The sequence below is a fragment of the Centruroides vittatus genome, unplaced genomic scaffold (assembly GCF_030686945.1).
Source record: "Centruroides vittatus isolate TY-2023 unplaced genomic scaffold, ASM3068694v2 scaffold_2802, whole genome shotgun sequence".
Lineage (NCBI taxonomy): Eukaryota > Metazoa > Arthropoda > Arachnida > Scorpiones > Buthidae > Centruroides > Centruroides vittatus.
This window is the reverse complement of record NW_027122693.1, coordinates 2273172-2291885: the sequence shown is the minus strand read 5'-3', so window position 1 is coordinate 2291885 and position 18714 is coordinate 2273172. Positions and strand designations below refer to the sequence as shown.

At 28.9% G+C, this 18714-nt stretch overlaps 1 protein-coding gene and 1 long non-coding RNA gene across 2 annotated transcripts; one reads left to right on the top strand and one right to left on the bottom strand.

The window, feature by feature from the left end:
* Positions 1 to 1665: 1665 nt before the first annotated feature.
* Positions 1666 to 15840, top strand: LOC136987897 (allene oxide synthase-lipoxygenase protein-like). The gene is made up of 16 exons (XM_067285672.1): positions 1666 to 1785; positions 2728 to 3184; positions 3356 to 3400; positions 3886 to 4011; positions 4102 to 4199; positions 5343 to 5475; positions 5555 to 5650; positions 7112 to 7208; positions 9169 to 9286; positions 10462 to 10554; positions 10643 to 10703; positions 11549 to 11654; positions 11720 to 11811; positions 12833 to 13006; positions 15073 to 15236; positions 15648 to 15840. The coding sequence occupies exons 1-16, from the start codon at positions 1718 to 1720 to the stop codon at positions 15760 to 15762; spliced, it is 2043 nt and encodes a 680-aa protein (XP_067141773.1). The 5' UTR covers positions 1666 to 1717; the 3' UTR covers positions 15763 to 15840.
* Positions 8883 to 12834, bottom strand: LOC136987898 (uncharacterized). The gene is made up of 3 exons (XR_010882690.1): positions 12725 to 12834; positions 12554 to 12594; positions 8883 to 9340 (listed from the first exon to the last, which is right to left on the bottom strand). It is a non-coding gene; the product is annotated as an uncharacterized lncRNA (long non-coding RNA).
* Positions 15841 to 18714: the final 2874 nt, after the last annotated feature.

Sequence of the window (18714 nt, the reverse complement as noted above, 5' to 3'; positions counted from 1 at the left end):
CGAAGCCATTTACAATATTAAAATTAGCCAAAATTCAGAAAATTTAATTCGTTAATTGGGGTGGAATAAGGCAATTGGTTTGGCTTGGCTTGGTTTATTAATATGCGGAAACGCGACACATGGGCGATTCGCCGAGAAAAATGCCTTCCGGGAGTCTTTTATGGGAAACTGACACCTATTTAAATGTTACTAAAGTGAAGAAAACCCAGAAAATTCCAGTGGCCAGACCGTTGGCAGGACGCGAACCCACGACCAGTGTGTTCAATGGTTTTATCCACTCGGCCACTGATGGGCGAATAAGGTAATTACGACGATGTGTCAAGAAGAGTAACCTCCCGGAAGAACCGTCTATGAAAAACTGACGTTATTTAGGTGTTAGATATGAGAAGAAAACCTGAAAAACTTATGGAGAACCCGCGACCAACTATGGATAGTAAGTAAAGGATCAGCAACATTGGTACTCATTGTGGATCCTTGTGTATCCATATTTACAAGATGGAACGTAGAGAAGATTAAAACTTCACCTAAATAAAAAATGCAAATGTTAATCTCGAATATTAATAACACTTTTTATGTTATTTAAAATACAGAAATTTGTTAATATAAATTTTATTATCATTTTTCTGTATAATTAATATTATTCAATAGTTGTATAATATACTGAAATACCAATAAATAAGCGAACGTTTTATAAATTTAATAATTGAAACGGTTATTCCACCATTAAATTTATTCATTCGGAAAATGTAATTTGAGAGAAATCAGAGAAGAAATTTCAAGATAACACGAATTGATTCTCTCTGTTTTGGTACTAAGAAACTTCTATCTTTCTCCATTAATATATCTTTACTTCTATAAATTTTCCAGATATTTATTTTGACAGTTGGATTTTCTACGTCAAAAAAAGAAAAAAAAAATCTAGAAAAGTACAATTCCTCCGAAGTGAATCGATCTGGCATCACCTGTCGATGTTTTCTATGAAATTTGTCAGATGCTCTTTGTTTTCTCGTTAAAATTATTTAAAAAGTAGATAAATTTCGTGTATAAAATACAAAATATATATATAAGTGATGAACTACACTTTCCCTTTTTAAAATTTATATACTTTCTCACTATAAAACACCGTAAACTGATCGATACGTTAAGGAAATTTTCAAACTTTTCTGTATATAAAAATTTTTTTTTATATTATTTTAATTGATAAAGAGCTACACGTTATCAGTTTCGGCATCGCCATTTTGTTTCCAGATGATAATTTCCTATTACGTCATTAATACGTCAAAATAATCTGGTAAAAAGCGTTACTTTGTTCTTAGAAAGTAGAACGTTACGGACAGACATTTACAAAATAATATATAATAATTTTTTTTAATTATTTTCGGTACAAAACAGGAAAATATTAAATTTTAATTTTTTCCCCCTCGCTTCTTAAACAGGAAAAATCAAATTCGTAACACAAATTAACATAATTTCATTTTATTTTTTTCAAATTTCCTTCTTTGAAATGTGTTTCTTGTCATTTTTCTTCCTGGAATTCCCATTGTAATTACATTCATTTAACTCTTGCCTTACTACGTATAGACGAAAGAGGCGTGAATTTTTGGTTACCTCACATTGTGTAACACTATTTACAATTATAAAAGGGGAGCAGAACTCGGGTTTCACCACTCAATTTTCGTGTTTAATTTAAACTATCGACGTCAGATGGCACTAAGCTATGTATAAAAATAAATTCGACAACGTCCTTGGAAAAGTTGTTTCATCGGCAATGTTGCGAAGAGAAAGGTGAGTTTATCGCATTTTTACATACAATTCGTCTTTTATTTACGAAATTTTACACATTTTAGCTAATAATTCTTCAATTTTTAAAAAAATTCTTATCTAATTTACGCTCTGTAATTTCTTTAAGTCTTGGTGCGTGCTAAACGTGATCATCACTTCCTCAGGCTATTTTCTGTAACTTAATTTCGGATAAAGGCTTTTATGTTATTTATTCCGCGAATAGCCATCCTTAAGTGCCATAGAATAGCCACTACAATATAATTTCATACAGGAAACATATAATCATGATGTATATCTTGAAGTGTCCTCATTAATAAAGGGTTACATACAAGTTATATATGAATATCATTATTACACATATATTACCGTGATAATTTAAATTCTAATTAAGTAATTAATATATTATTACTATTATTATTATATTTTGAATGTCGCATTTAATAATTTTACTGACACGCTGAAAAAATTTCTCAGATGTAACACGTTTTTGTGTTACTGTGTTAATTATATGGTGAAGTTTTTATAAATATAATTTTCCTGTTGATAGATTTAATTAATATTTAAGAAAATACCTTATTTTTATTTAAAATTAGCTTGGTATTTAAATAAATTTTAATATCGAAGTGTATATACAATCCTTTGAACACTCTCTTAATATGACACATGAATGTGTCGTGTGCAACATAATACTGATACTTTACATATTAATAGATGTATAAATATCTCAATTGTTATTTTAAATATTTAAACCACGAATTTTTTAAATAAAAATCAAAAGAATTTTGTTTATAACGAACACTATATTACAAAAAAGCGACTTCATCCAACGTAATCTGTAGTGTGACGTCGACTACAAAATCTTAATTATTTAAATAAAATTCCCAATTTTATTCTAAGCCATTTAAAGGATTGTTAATTAATGATTTCACTCGGTATTTTCCTTAGAAAACGGAAGTTGAAAGTACACGTGAGGACCGGTGATAGGAAAGGTGCAGGAACAGATTCGAATGTTTACCTTTTAATAAAAGATAAAATCGGTAACAGGAGCGAAGAATTCAAATTAGATCATTGGTGGAGGAACGATTTAGAAAGGGGCACAACTGACAGCTTCGATATAAACGTTGACATTAACTTCGGCATCGTAAATCAAATAGAATTACACAGGGACACATCTGGAATCGGTGATGCCTGGTATTTGGATATAATTATCATCGAAGACAAAGATCGTATCGCGACGTTCCCTGTACACAGATGGATACACCCGTACAGAAAATACTGTATAAACGAATACGACAGTGTCCCTCCACAATTCGACAGCAACAAGTGCCAAAGATTCGAAGAATTAACGAGTAAAAGACAGATTTATCAATACACCACGCATATCAAAGATGGACCCGCTCAGGTTAGTTTCTATTTACACGTTTTCCTATCTTTCGGTACAGCTTCTAAATTATATTTACTGGTTAACCAGTTTAAATTAATTGTAACGAAGATTTTAATTGTTTTTTTTTATTTTGGTTATATAAAAGTGAGGATTAATATTTTTAATTTTAAAATAATGATTTATTTTCAGATTAAAACATTACCTGACGATGAGATGTTTTCTTTTGAATATGTTGTAAGTGAATTTATTTTATATATAATTGGATTAATGCCACTTCTCTTAAATCTTATATTCATTCTTTAATTTTTCTGCTACTTTAAAGTATATTTTTATCAAAGAAAATTAAAAATTCCTTCAAACTATTTAATAATAATAATATTTTTTAAAATTATACTGTGAATTAATTAATTAATGCCAAAAATATTTTCAAATTTCTGCATAATTGGAGAGCAAATTATCTATCGTTAACTCAGAAAATACTTTCGAATACAGGAAACACTCTCGATAAGATAAAAACTGATAAAATTCATATTTTTGAAAACAACAATGCATACAAAATAACCTTGCAAACAACGGGCATTTTTATGTTTTCGTTAGTGGCCGTTGTTTAGAGGTTTCGACTGTGTATATATATATATAAAACTTTAAAAATTAAATAAATTTATGTAATAATAAGTTTTATTTCTTAAATTATTCAATCCACTTTTTTTTATTTTTAGTCCGACATGCTATTTAATAAAGTTAAATTACAAATTTCAAGTTCGTTAACTCAATTAACAACAGGAAGATGGAAATCCCTCAACGATTTGAAAAATGTTTATAAATTCAATTTGGAAGAACCTCATGTAAAGAAATTTCATTTATTTATTATTCATTTATATCATATTAATCATATTAAATAATTTTTAAATGATTATTAATTTAAAATTATGTAGAGCCTTCAATGGTGGACTGAAGATTATTGGTTTGGTTTGCAAAAGATTCAAGGCACAAATCCTGTTTTAATAAAGCTTTGTAAAAACATTCCAGACAAGTAAGATTATTTTATTACAATTATAAAATTTTGCTAAATAATTTGTTTTAATTATGCTATATTAATTATTGTGACTTCAGAGGATCTGCAATGAGGGCCCATAGTCGAGTCTCCACCGTGGATCCTTACCACATGTTAGGGGCGTTGATTTCAATTTTATAGTAAGGGCAGTAGCATCCAATTTGGCAATCACTGCTTTAAACTATAGTCGCATTTATTGAAGTGCTAGGACCATCATGTACTTGATATTTCTTCGGAATTTCTCTGGTTTTTCTAGCCACTTCTTGAAATGCTAACGTAGGCCGTATTCTGGTCACGTTCTCTGGTCTCTCACAAGCCTGTCGCCTTTGGATTATCCAATCAGAATCCAGCCGTGCACCTCCTTGGGAATTTTCATGAGCGAATATATCGTGGTTTCATGGGTCTGTTTCGGATAAGCCTAACCCTCATGACTGCTTGGCTAACCCGATGGGCACAGAAAAATGGCCCTCAGAGTCCCCATTGAGGAGATGCAAAAATAAAAAACAATGTAAAAATTACCATCGAGGTCATCCAGAATTCCGCGTGTTACAACATACATAAGTGCAAAAACATTCATTGTTTTCTATTATGCCATATGGAGCATTCATATTGTTAATGAGTCTTTAGACATTACATGAAATGCCTAGCTTCATTAGACAGATGCTGAAATGTCCATCCGTTTCATCATAGGGAGAAACGGGTGGACATTTCAAGAAGTGAGTAGAGACGAGACCATGTGGTGAATTAACTTCTCCACAATTGCTTTCAAATGTTTTTCTATGTGAGCATTCTGCTTCAAGATTTCGGCATTCCACCAGATTCCTATCTTATGGAAATCTCAAAAAGATACTGATTCTATATAAAGTGCATGAGTTTGTAGAGGAAGACGAGTCATAGGAGTTATATTTGCAAATATTGTAACAGAAATTCTTATAATAATGTCAGTATTTTATTTTATTATATATTTTTTTGCCAATCCATCCAGCTAGTAAAAATTTCTGGGTGAAAACACAGTATAATATAATATATTATTGACTCTGCAAAATTTCTTAAATGAATCTTTTATTATGAATCCGAATATTTTTAAAATAACGTATGATTTTTTTACAATATAATTTAAAGCTTTGAAATTGAACCGTCAATGGTTGAGCCATTTTTGGAAGGTCTAAGTTTGAACGATGCTCTCGAAGAAAATCGTATATTTATCATCGATTTGGAAGTTTTACAGAATATAGACACTGTGGAAAATACCGTGGTAAGTTTAAAAACATAAATATGTAAAAACGTAAATATGTTTTTATTTTACTTTTTAACTTAATAAACTTTTTTCCTAGTTGTGTTCACCTCTGGCTCTATTTTATTTGAATAATTCAGGAAATCTTATGCCAATTGCTATTCAATTATTTCAAGAGAAAGGACCAGATAATCCTGTAAATATTTTGAATTTTTCATATTTTTTATACGTTTTTGCATCGGTTATATAACACATGCGACGAAATAAGCGCGAATATTTACGCCGCACCGTCAATTAAAGACGAGTAAACTAAAAATTTGGAATATGAAAACGAACAATGACGTAAAATAAATTAAAGAAAACATATTTGATCAGTTTGTCAGTTTAACAAAATCAAATCTCCACGGTCTGCTGCCTTTCGAACTTCTGTTTTCACACTTCCGAAAGGTTTTCGGTCATAACTGGCCTCCCAGATGCTAATATACTTTGCTTTACACCTTAGACATACTCTTTCCGCTTTAATTGATGCCAAAACGGTAAGATTATTCTCAATTGGGTACATTAGGCACATTGTTTTCATGAGGACCTTTGACCAAGGATTTCTCTCTCGAGAATAATGGAAAGTTCTTCAACAATGTGACTAGCCTCTTCTTAATGAACTCAGTACTATACATGCTTATTCGTATGTTAATACAAAGTTTTCATGGTGAAGACCCGAGACCACACGCATGGACTTATGTTATCCACATTGCGTGACGTTTGAACTGACAGAACTTCCTTTTCTTTTTTCATAGTGACATTTATTTCCAGTATATTCGGAACCACCCAACGTAAAAACAAGATTCGTCGTCCGTAACATCCAGGTTGTTTTTGCGCCGCATATCTCCATTTGTTCGTTCGTTGGTGTAACCTTGTTTGTTTTCCTGCTTCGCAACGTATCTGCGTGCACAATTATTCTCCTAATGACAATATTTCTTTTCTTATTATTTTGAACTTTTGACCCAGCTTACCGAGAGACTAGTCCACCTTACCAACAGTGGCATCTGTTAGCTGCTAACCAACACGTCACTTGTCAATTCAACCCTTTTTCTTTTACTTCCTTCAGCTATAAATGACATTTTCTTCTCTTCATCTCTCTTAAGTATGTCGTATGTCGTATGCTCTATAATGCGTTAATAATGTTTTACAGTAAAAAATTTACCTTTCATCAAATTTATAGTACAAAAATTCCAATTATTTTTGTACGTTCGCCTTGTTTAGGCCTTCCATTTATAAAAATCGAGTGATTTTCAAAGAACATTCGAAATTGAATAAGCAACTTAGCGCTTAATTCCTTTCTGCACGCGAATTGTGCAGGGGGAAAATGTTATTCCAGATTTTTAGTGTTTTTCTATTTTAAATAATTTACCTTTTACACAAATATTTAAATTCTAATACAATTGTGTAAGCCATTGGTACTTTTATTTTTAGAAATTTACACACGGGACACGCGCCAAAATCAACAATGGTGTGCGCTTGTGTTATACAAATATGTAAATTTTCACTAGTAAAAGAAATTTAATAATATAATATTCTAATACTAATGTTATCGACGTATTTTCTAAGCTTTTCTCATATATAAATATCCCTAAAAATGCATTTAAAATATTATTTTTAGGTATTTTTGCCTTCAGATCCTCCTTACACTTGGTTACTAGCAAAACTCTATTTTAATAACGCAGATGCTATATTTCATCAATCATGTACACATTTAGGTAAGATTTATTATAAAATAATATCTCCTCATATTATTCTCTTATATTAAATTACAGGAATTTATAAAACAAAATATTTGTATATAATGTCAGACACAATACCATTGAACTTGGAGCGAAGAGAATATAAAACATTGTTTTATTATGCTATCCACGTCACAGAACTTGACAATCCTAGTGACATTTTAATCACACGATTTCCTATTTAAATTCTAGGATTAAATATAAATTTATTTACGTCATTACTTGTATGTTTTTTATTATTATTATTATTTTGGCATGTGGGGTGCGCGTACAATCGCGACGCGCGTCGCGTGTCGTCGCGAGTAATTTAAATTTAAAATATCATAATTAAAAAGAAATTTAATCACTCATTTATTAACGACTTGATGACAGAATTAACGGCAGTTTTTTTCAGTTTAATTATAATTAAATTAAAGGCATTGTATTAAAATTTGCATAGATATAAAGTTAACTTTCAGTTGAATCAGGTCATGTAATGTTGTTGAACTCTGAATAAATAGCTACAAATCAAGTTTAAATTTTTGTTTTATAGAATAAAGGTAACAGAGATTCATTCTTAGTTTAAACAAATAACTGTAGAAGAAATTTTACACAATTAAAAAATTATTTTTTATTCCAGGTATTCCTTAAAACAAATGGCATTTTAATATATAAAATTAAGTGTTATGGAAAAATTATTTTAGTAAATTATTAATATATATGGAAATTTTTATCATTTTTCTCACTGTCTGTGTGTAAGAACAGATGTTTTCTATATGAATCCTAAGAGAAACTGAATATGCAACGTGAATCAACAAAAATCATAAAATAAACAATAATGACACGTACAAATCTGCATTATTATTGGAACGTGTGAATATTAAACCAGGATTTTCCTTTCTTCCTGTTAGAATGTTGTAATTTCGTACTCTTGTTTCGAAACTACAAGGTAACCTAACACAGGTGGCATTCATTCAATACAGACTTCCCGTTTAAATTAAAACAGAAAAAAAAAGAAGCCCACATTTATGGCCTAAAGGCAGGAAATGACGTAACGATGTTTCTGAGTAAGAATATTTTAGGAGTGAATCTGGAGAAAACCCACGAAACCGTTGACTAATTCTCCTCCATTAAAACATATTCGTTTGATAAATCCCATTAGAACGAACGTGAGTAAAGCAGAAGTCCACGATATAAGCTAATTTTCTCTGTTCCTCGAAAATTTCAATTAACACATTTCCATACACAATTCCTTTATTTATAATTTTAAAATGCAGTTGCTTTTAAAATATATTTAATATGGAGAGAGGAGCTAGGGATTTGTCCCTTGGCTCATAGAAAACTTGGGAACTTCTAAATTAATGTTATCTTTACTAACAAAAATTAAAATCTTCCAAGACTGCTTTTAATTAATAAAAAAAAATTCTATGTATTTTATTTGTTTAAAAAAGAAAAATAAGTGGCAAAGGAGCCGGTCTACCCCATCCTATACGGTTCTGTGTGGGGCATAAGGTATAGAGCATAGGCGTAAGGCTCTGTGTGGAGCCATAAAGTTAGAAATAAACTAATAACTAACATGGACAGATGATAGTGAGATTGAAGGTTAAATTTCATTCTTGTAATTGACCTTGGAACTTGAACGTTCAATACTTAAGAAAAACAACTCTTGCACCTCTTCATTCTTCAAAACGTAATATTGGTTTACACATACCAATAATGATTTAAAATATTAATTATCCTTAAAACACAATTTTTATTTGACGTAAAAAATTGAAAATATTTTATAAACAATTTATTTTTAGGGTTTTTTTTTTAATTAATACACTTATCAATGTTAATTAAGAAATTTCTCTTGAATTACATTATATATTATTATAACTCCATATTTTTAATATCTAGACATACACACAAATTTTTTTTATGGGAAAAAAAATTGATAATGAATTTTCACTTAAAGGTTTAACTCATTTGTTGATGGAAGGCGTGGTTATTTGTACGCACCGTCATTTGTCACCATCTCATCCACTTTTCAGATTAATGTCACCTCATTTTCTTTATTTGTTGGCGATCAATTCGTGAGTACATTTTGATTTCACTTTAATTGTTCTTTCTCATTTATTTTATTGAATCTACCGAAATAAATTCGATTTTATAAACATTCTGTTTTTGAATTTATTTCAGGAACTGCATTATTAAATGAGTTGTTTAATGAGTTAAACTGATAATTGCAAATATTTTAAATAGTTTATAATTAAATTAATGTAATATTTTATTTAGTTATTTTTGTCAGGAAGAGAAGATGCTGTTTAAAAGAAAATATTTCTTTTTATAATTCATATATATTAAGTTTAAACTGATCTTGTCGAGTGCGACATGCGCGTCACTCGACGCGACGTGTCGCGCCGAGTGTGGCGCGATTTAATCTAACAAATCGAATTCGTATTGTTATTTACTACAATTAATCCACTTTTATTGCAGAAATATATTTTATTTTATCTATTTATTTACTATTTTAACTCGAAAAACAAACGCCGTATCTATTGCTATTGCGCGACGCGAATACGCGAAGCGACGAACTTCGGTAATATAATTTGAAAATATTATAATAATTCAATCATTACAATATTTGCAAAATACATTTAGACTCATATTAATAAAATACGCAAGATTACGTATGCAATTAAGTCATTCATTCATAGCCATTCAGTATGAGGAAAATTTTAAATGGGTGCGATAGAATATTACGTAATTTGAGTAATATCCAAGAAACTTTAAGCAACTTTATTTCCTATTTAAAAGGGTTATTAAGTGTTCTAGGAAATTCCCGTCTTTCAAGTAACCTTTGATGACCCTTTAATAGGCTATCCAGCTTCCCGTGATGTGATAAAGAAGAAAAATATGTAATGGCGACGCGTAGCGACATAACATGCGCGTCGCTTCGTTACTATATTCTGTTTACAATCTACCTGCTTAATTAAAAGCATAAATATTTACATTATATTAATTATCGGAATATATTTTACCGCTAATATAATATAATAGTGATAAAATGTATTATTTAGAAAATAAAAAAGCAACAATGTGATTAGTGTAGTAGATAAGCGATGCGATGCGACGCGACGAGAAGCGCTCCACACAAACTATGTTAATAAATATTAAAATGTAGAAGAAATTAATTTTAAATACATATATATTTTATCAATTTGAATTTCTTAAAATAATTTTATTTTTTATTTTTTATTTAATAAAGGAGAGGATTAGAAAAGTTAATTTCTCCCGGAGGATGGGTGGATAAAACCATGAGTACAGGATGCAAAGGGATGTTTCAACTGATCAAAAAATGGTTAAAAAAAATTATGCAAAATAATCAATCAATAAATAAATTTAAGAGTTTTGAACACTAAAAGAAATATTTATTTTACTGTTTTTAGTTTTAAAAGATGGAAAATGGACGTGAATGGGATATTGCCTAATGAATTTGCATCCAGAGGAGTAAGTTAAAACCTTCTAAAACATGTCAAATGTTTTAACTCAACAGTAAAATACTTCTCGTATTTTTCTATAATAAAATTACATACGCGCTTAAACTTACTCGCTAATTATTAATATATAATTTAGTTAAGATTTCATATGAGACGTGACGCGACGCGACATGACGCGCCGCGACGTCTTACAAAAGGCAAGAAAATCCTGAAAATAATTGTCTGTAATTTACTTATAAATAAATAAAAATAACGTAATTGGAACAAATAATTCCATGGACAATAATTCTGGAAAAAAGAAAGCATTATATTTATATAACAATTATTAATACAGACATTTACTTTTATTAACCATTCATAACACATATTTAAGTGTCATGAATGGTTAATAAAAATTAATCTACTTAATGCAAATTTAAAATTAAATCAACAATTTGAAAATACAGAAGATGAATGCTTAATTTGCTTTTATTTGCTATTTTGAGAATATTTAAAACCACAGTTGATGGTTTCTGTACAGGGTAATGTCAAGGTTAACACGTACACTCTGAAAGAACTAGTTTTTATGAAGTTGTTGATATTCTTTGACCTTTTAAAGCATCCAGAAGCTTATTATATCGAGTCAGTACGTCTTGATTTTTGTATTATAATGATGATAATATATAATTATTGAGTAGAATCTCAAAAAACAACTGTACAAAACTTTATCTATTCGTTGTTCTTTTAATGTTAATTCATCTGTTCTACTTTATATAAACAATAAGGAAAAAAAATTTAATGTTTTCTTATAGTTTCATGTTTAAAATCATTATTTAATTATATAGTTTTCAAGAAGTAATCAGTACTTTTTTACAGGTAAATGATCCAGAAATTTTGCATTATTATCCTTATAGAGATGATGCAACTGCATTGTATAACTCAATCAAAAAATATGTTTCGAAGATTGTTTACCATTATTACGGTAAAATTTGTTCTAAACTTTGATACAAATTATGTTAAAATATATTAAAATGTAGCATCTTATAGAAAATTCCGAAAGCATAATTGAAGATTGGGAATTACAGAAGTGGAGAGAAGAATTAACCAAAGACAAAGCAGAAGGAGGAGTTGGACTTAAAGTAAAATCATTTAATTTTTCTTCTAATATTCATTTTTCATTAATAATGCGCATTTTATGATTATTTTTCTACTTTTATTCAATATTTTCCTCTATCAAATCCTATTTCATAGATAAAAACATTCTGAATTTATAAATTCGAAAATAAAAATTATTTAAAAATTGACTAATTACGTTTTAAGCTTTATTCACATTATCCCTTTCAAAAATTTTAATAGTAAAACTATTTTAAAATATTTAAAACTGAAAATAAATTAATTAATTTCTTATATATGAATATTTATTATTAAATATATGCCTAATGTAGCATCTTGAAGCCTTAATACAATACCAATAATCAAGATTTTATGCATTTTTATGCGTGAAAAATGCACATTTTTCACGCATAAAAAAATATTATTGCAACTTTAAAACTCCTTATACACCTGATTTATTTAGGCCCTATAATAATATATGATATTATAACAAAAAAGTCAGAATTTTATGGAGTTTTATGAAGGATTTATGAAGACATGTAATATATGTAGGCCTATTACATTATATATATATATATGGTTTAGGCCTAATTACTAGTTTAGAACTGAAAGGAGTGCATATGATAATATATATACAGTAAAACTTATGTAAACCGAACTATATCCTACCTAAGTTTGGTAAGTTTCTGTTTTAAGCAGGTTTTTACCTTTTCAGTTCTAAACCAGTTCGTATATAAGAAAAATGAATAATTAATTAATTTTACTTACTCTTTGAGTATTTTAAATGCATTTTTAGAGAACTTTTATACCTTAAAAACGAAAAAAAAAACAATAATGAGTCAATTAAAGTTTCTTATAATTGCAATCAATTCTTAAGATAATTTTAAAAGTAGGTTGCAAATATTTCCTACTTTATTTAATATCAGAACGTTGACTGACCCATTAAACTTGTAAGAAAGGTAGAATTATGTATTAATACTTTCATTTTCTGTTGACACGTGGAAATTTCCGTTTCTGATAACTTTTCAATATTAAATTCCCGTTTAGGGAATACCAGGAAATCAAGGATTTACTCAAGTGGATGAAATCGTCGACGTTGTCACGTCAATCATTGCCATCTGCAGCATTAATCATTCGGCAGCTAATTTTCTACAATTCGACGAATATGCCTTCCCTCCTAATTATCCCGCCATATTATATGGAGAGCCACCTCGTGATAAAGTAATTTTTTTTTTTTAAATTGATAAATAATAATTTTTAAATATATTTTTATAATTAAACCAAATCGTCGTATAATATTTTTTTAATAATTCTTATTCTTAACAAAGAATTAAAATGTTTTAATAACATAAGAGTCTCTTCAAATGATTAAGCTAAATTAAAGTATTAATAATTTATTCGTCCTTCGTCTGTAATATAATAGAAAACAAAACCGTTTTTAGCGCCATCTGGTGAAGATTTGTATTATTAAATTTTTAATGTGTATGATAATAGGCAGGAAGCGAAGTTTTAGTATTTTACGAAATGCTTAGAAATTATTTTAAAATAAAATTAAAACTTGGTTTTTTTACATTTTTACGTGTTTACTTACGAATCACACAATTCTCCTCAATTATTGCGTTTTTTTAGTTTATATTTCAGTGCAATTATCTTACAAGTTTGATGACAATGAGAGCCAAGAGGCCATTTTGTCCGAACTCATGATACAGAAGAGCCCAAAATTTCATCTTCTATATAAAAGCACATAAAAAAGAGCACATTTTTTTACCTTTCGAAATGTTTTCGAGATTATATCCAGTAAACATTTGACATTTTTAGTTTTTTTTTCTCTACGTGTATTATTGTTTCCCGTACTTCACGTAATTCGTCCGCATTATTTCTGTTTACTACCCATGATCTAAGCTTTCCACATAGATATATACTGTACTTGTTTCATTTTGTTTGTGCAAAACTGGGTTGTTTCCGATCAACTTTCGAATTAGAATCAATTGCTTTCTTTGCCAGAGTTGTTGCTAACTTTCTTCTGTCCACATCATTCTATTGTTCTTCCATTCTAGTTTCTAAGGTCCTGATCGCTGATCCTACGTAATACAATACTTGTTTCCCTTCTCTATCTCTTCTGGAATCTTTTCTTTTTTTATTTTTTAACACATTAATTTCCAGTTTTAAATCTTTAATTCCTGTACAATATCTGAATTACCGATAGCATCACCTTTGTCGGGAGTAATAGCATAGACAGTAATTCAAGATGTAAAAAGAGGAGAGAAGATGTTTGAAGAGGATATCATTCATATATAGATAGGTAAACAAATAATTATTTAACAATATGGAGAAACGATAGAAGAAGAAATCTGTGCAAGAAATCAATAAAAACAATAAAGGACTCCTATTGCAGGTCTTATTTATTTTTATTGTTTTCGGAAAGAATAAATTCCATATTTGTGAATGCCCTGGTCACACCAAAGGAGGAATTTACGTCCTCCTTTTAAGAGTGCCCACCAATGACGAAATGGATGAAACCACTGAACTCTAGTCGTTAGTCGCCGGATTAAGCCTCTAGCGGGCCCTAAACAAAATGTAAATTGGGGCCCCATTTAAATAAGTTGCATCTAAACAAATCTTATATAAAGTGACATTAGCGTAGCTAGTATGAGTGACACCCGGTGCGGATATCGTGGTGTCACCCATAACTTTTTAACTCTTTTATAAAACACTATTGAATTGTAATATCTTCGCACTCGAGCAACTTGAACGCTATATCGAATATGCGATGTCGTGACGTATAGGTGTAGATTTAGAAAATAAATCACAACCATCCATACATCAGTACTACCACGAGACGCGGCGACGCGGCCGTAGGAATATTTGTAGACGGCGCGAGAGATCCCGTGGCGTACATTACTTCTGACGCACGAGTGGCTGTTGACCTTTTTTTTTTTTTTTTTTTTTTTAGGTAATGGCTAGTCGAGCGGAGCTTAGTAATTGTTAAATACAGCCTTTTCTGTCCTATCGAATTTGAAACAGAGCAGTCTTCTGCACTGAAGCCGGGCCCCTCCAGATTACGGGCCCTAGACATTTGCCTACTTTGCCTATTCGATAATCCGGCCCTGACTCTAGTAGTTAGTCGCGGGTTTCTGCCCGACAAAAGGGCGTATTTCGCATGTCCAACAATTAAACAGGAGTCGATTTCCTATAGAAAGTCTTGCCATTCACTAGACATTTCATGAAATGCTTACATTTTGCATACTGCCTTTTATCTATTTATTTATTTATTATTTTAATTGTAGACACCTTTAACAGAAGAAGATATTTTAAATCATTTACCAGACAAAAGCGTTACCCTAGATATTATTATAATTACAAGGTTACTGAGCATGAAGGGTACAAATTCATTAGGAGATTTCGAAGTTCAGTATCTTTACGATCCCGTAAGCATTGAAGCTGTTGAAGAGTAAGTAGTAATTTCTTAATAACATATTTTACTTTTTTATAATTAAAATATAATTATTAAATTAATTTTTAAATAATAATTGACGGTTTAATAACGTGACGTTCGGTACCCATGCTCCTTAGTACAGTTAAGGGGAGTCAATCACGCGTTACGCGATTTTCGGGGTAAGAGTTACGGGAAGTTACAGTGATTAGATGGAATTAGGATTCCTACACTATTTCTAAACTAATGCTATATTACATTAAAAAATATTAAGTATAACAAGGTTTAGGGCCTTCAGGTATATGCATTAATAGTTGTGGCCTAATACCTTCGCGCGAATTAAACCTGTATCACTGATATATTTGCTATTTTATTAATTACAAATTTATTATTTTACAAATTAATTTATATTTTTTATATATTTATTAGATTAAAGAAGGATTTAGAAGAAATTAGCAAAAGAATAAGCGAGAGAAATGCTAAAGTTAAGCATCCTTATCATTGGCTCGATCCGAAAAATGTCCCAAATTCGATAAGCATCTAGGCCATTTTCATTCTTAATTTAACAAATTTAATCGGAATTTTTTTAAATAAACAATTAAATAAATAGAAAGAATAATTTTATATCTTTAATTATTTTTAATATTTTTATTTTATTTTAAAATAAAACTAAAATCAACAGGCATTTTTTTAATGTATTTACTTCATCACTCATTTGTAAAATAAATAAATAAATATATGTATATCATTTTATGGAAGAAGATATTATTATTAATTATATTTTTAATTTGTAATATTTGTTATTTTTTTAAATAAAATTTGCAGCTATTAATAAACAAAATGTTGTTTTTATGAAGGTTTCTGTTAAGGTTGTATTTACTGTGCTTCATATATTTATTTCTTCTTTAAAAGAAATTTAGAATTGAAAATGATTTTAAAGAACAGTCTAAATTTATTACAGATTATTACAGACCACCCCTACATATTTTTTGAATTTTATTTCGATTTTTCATATAAATTAATACATAAATACAATACATAAATTATTGTTATATATATATATATAGGCCTATATATAACGTACACAAAACAAATTAGTACAACATGCAACGTAATAAATAACGCTAAGACACAATACCTAATTAATATAACGTAAACGAAACGAGAATTAATTTAATTCAAAACACACAAATTGACACAATACAGAAATTACGTAACACAAAAACTAACACGAGACACAAATTAACATAATACAAAACACACAAATTAAATACAATGCATAACGGCGGCGCATCCAACAGAATCGAAAGGGGGACTAACTCAATAATTAAAAAGTACAGTACCTTTTATTAAAACGGATTGTCCAATACACCGTGTTTTTAAAAACAACGTTTTGAAGTTCGAACAGATAAATTTTAATTCTGTGTGTTTGTGTGTGTGTCAATGGGGAGGAGTTACGCCCCTATATCCCTCCCCCACGGATCCGCCCCCGATGCACAAAACACAGAACACAAAACAGAGTATAAAACACACATACCCAACTTCTTACACGTTACAAAGATTAAAGAATTTTCCCTTTTTATCAAATAATCTCCATAAAAGTTTTACTCGATTGTCTTTGCGATTTTGATTATAAGAAAAATTGAAGGCGGCAACAATTCCGATAAGTTTATTACATTACTTTTCTTACTCAATGATTAATAAGGTGAAGAAAGCAGGAAAAATCTTACATCATTTTATAATTAAGGAACGTATGTATCTATCTATCTACCTCCGCTGTATCGTAAAAAAAAAAAAAAAAAATATCCATTGTACTAATGATTTTGAGTTTTATCAGTTATCTCAAACAACGTAGAATTTTCCAATATGTTCCAAACAAAAAAATAATGGGGGTGGAAATGCACGGCTCTAAAAACACGTCTCTCCTTCCATCAACGTAACACCAGACGCGCGCGCGCGCTCGCGCACACACATACACACACACACTGTTATTAATCTAATAATGCTAACTGTCAATCAAGTAAAAATAAACCGCAAGTTTTTGGGATGTTGTAACAAAGATATCTTATTTTAAAATTCATCGTGTTGGCATTTTATTAAGATTGATGCTCGGTAGAAAAAGTTAAGCTTTTAATGCTCCGTAAAGGAAAAGAAAAAAAAATTAAGGCTTTGAACGTCTAAATTATAAAATATCTCAATTGTCATTTTACTAACAAAAATCAAAATGGTGCTGCGTTGATAATTTAACTATTAGAATTCGAAATTAACGTTAATTAGAATGTTATAGTACTAAAAAATCAATTTTTGGGATCGTACTACTAAATTGCTATTAAATTACACTACTAAATTAATTGTTATATTGGGACCTGTTATACTACTAAAAATGGAAGAGTTATACTACTAATTTATACTGTATTTTGGAGTCTGTTATACTAAGGGGGAGTTATACTACTAAATTATTAGTTGTTTGAGTGTCTGTTACACTACTAAAAATTAATTTGGGGGGGTTAAAATAATGTTTACAAGTTATAATTTATTTGCTATTTCTTCTAATTTTAAAAATTTTTACTTAATTTATATCATTTATATAAAAATAAACGTAAAAAAATAATACGAAATGCTTTTTAAACAGTAATACAAATTTGCAGCTTATTTTATTGGCTGCTGTAAAAAAATTACTAACCAATCAGAATAACTGAAAATGTCGACGTATAACCTGAAATTACAATAAAGTTGAATAAAATAACGCAAGCTAATTGGCTAATAATAATAAATACATTCTAAAATTTAAATATTTAATTTATTATTTATTTTCTCCCTTTTTAAATAAAAAAAGAAGTTATATTATTTAATAAATAATAAACTTTTTTTTTTTAATTTTAAGAGATACAATATTTTTGACCAATTAGGACGCGTTATTTTAAATTTAATTACGTCAACATTTTTCGTTCTTCCGATTGGTCAGTAAACACTATTTTTCGTTTTTCCGTTAGCCAATCGCGTAATAAATAATTTTATGAAATAAATGTTATATAAAATCGTTTAAAATTCATTTAATATGAATTTATATAAATGATTTTTATTTATAAAATTACGCGCTCGTGACTTATACATAATTAAGAATATAAAAACGTTTAAACAAAAAATTTAAATTTAAAATTTGCATAAATTTTAATAAAAAGTTTATTACAGAAAATACATATATTATACATACATTTTAAATTTTGTACAATAATTATATAATTTTTAAATGGAAAATTATATATATTTTTAATTATAATTCACGTGTAGAATGGAATTCTATTAAATAAATTCTACATTAAAATATAAAATTAGAATTTAATTTTTTTTTAAATTTTTAAATAATAATAATAATAATAATAATAATAATTTATATATGCACTTATAATTTTTATTTTTATTATTTATTTAATACTTTGGATTTTTATAAAAATAAATGCAATTATTATTATTATTAATTAAAAGAGAATTTTAT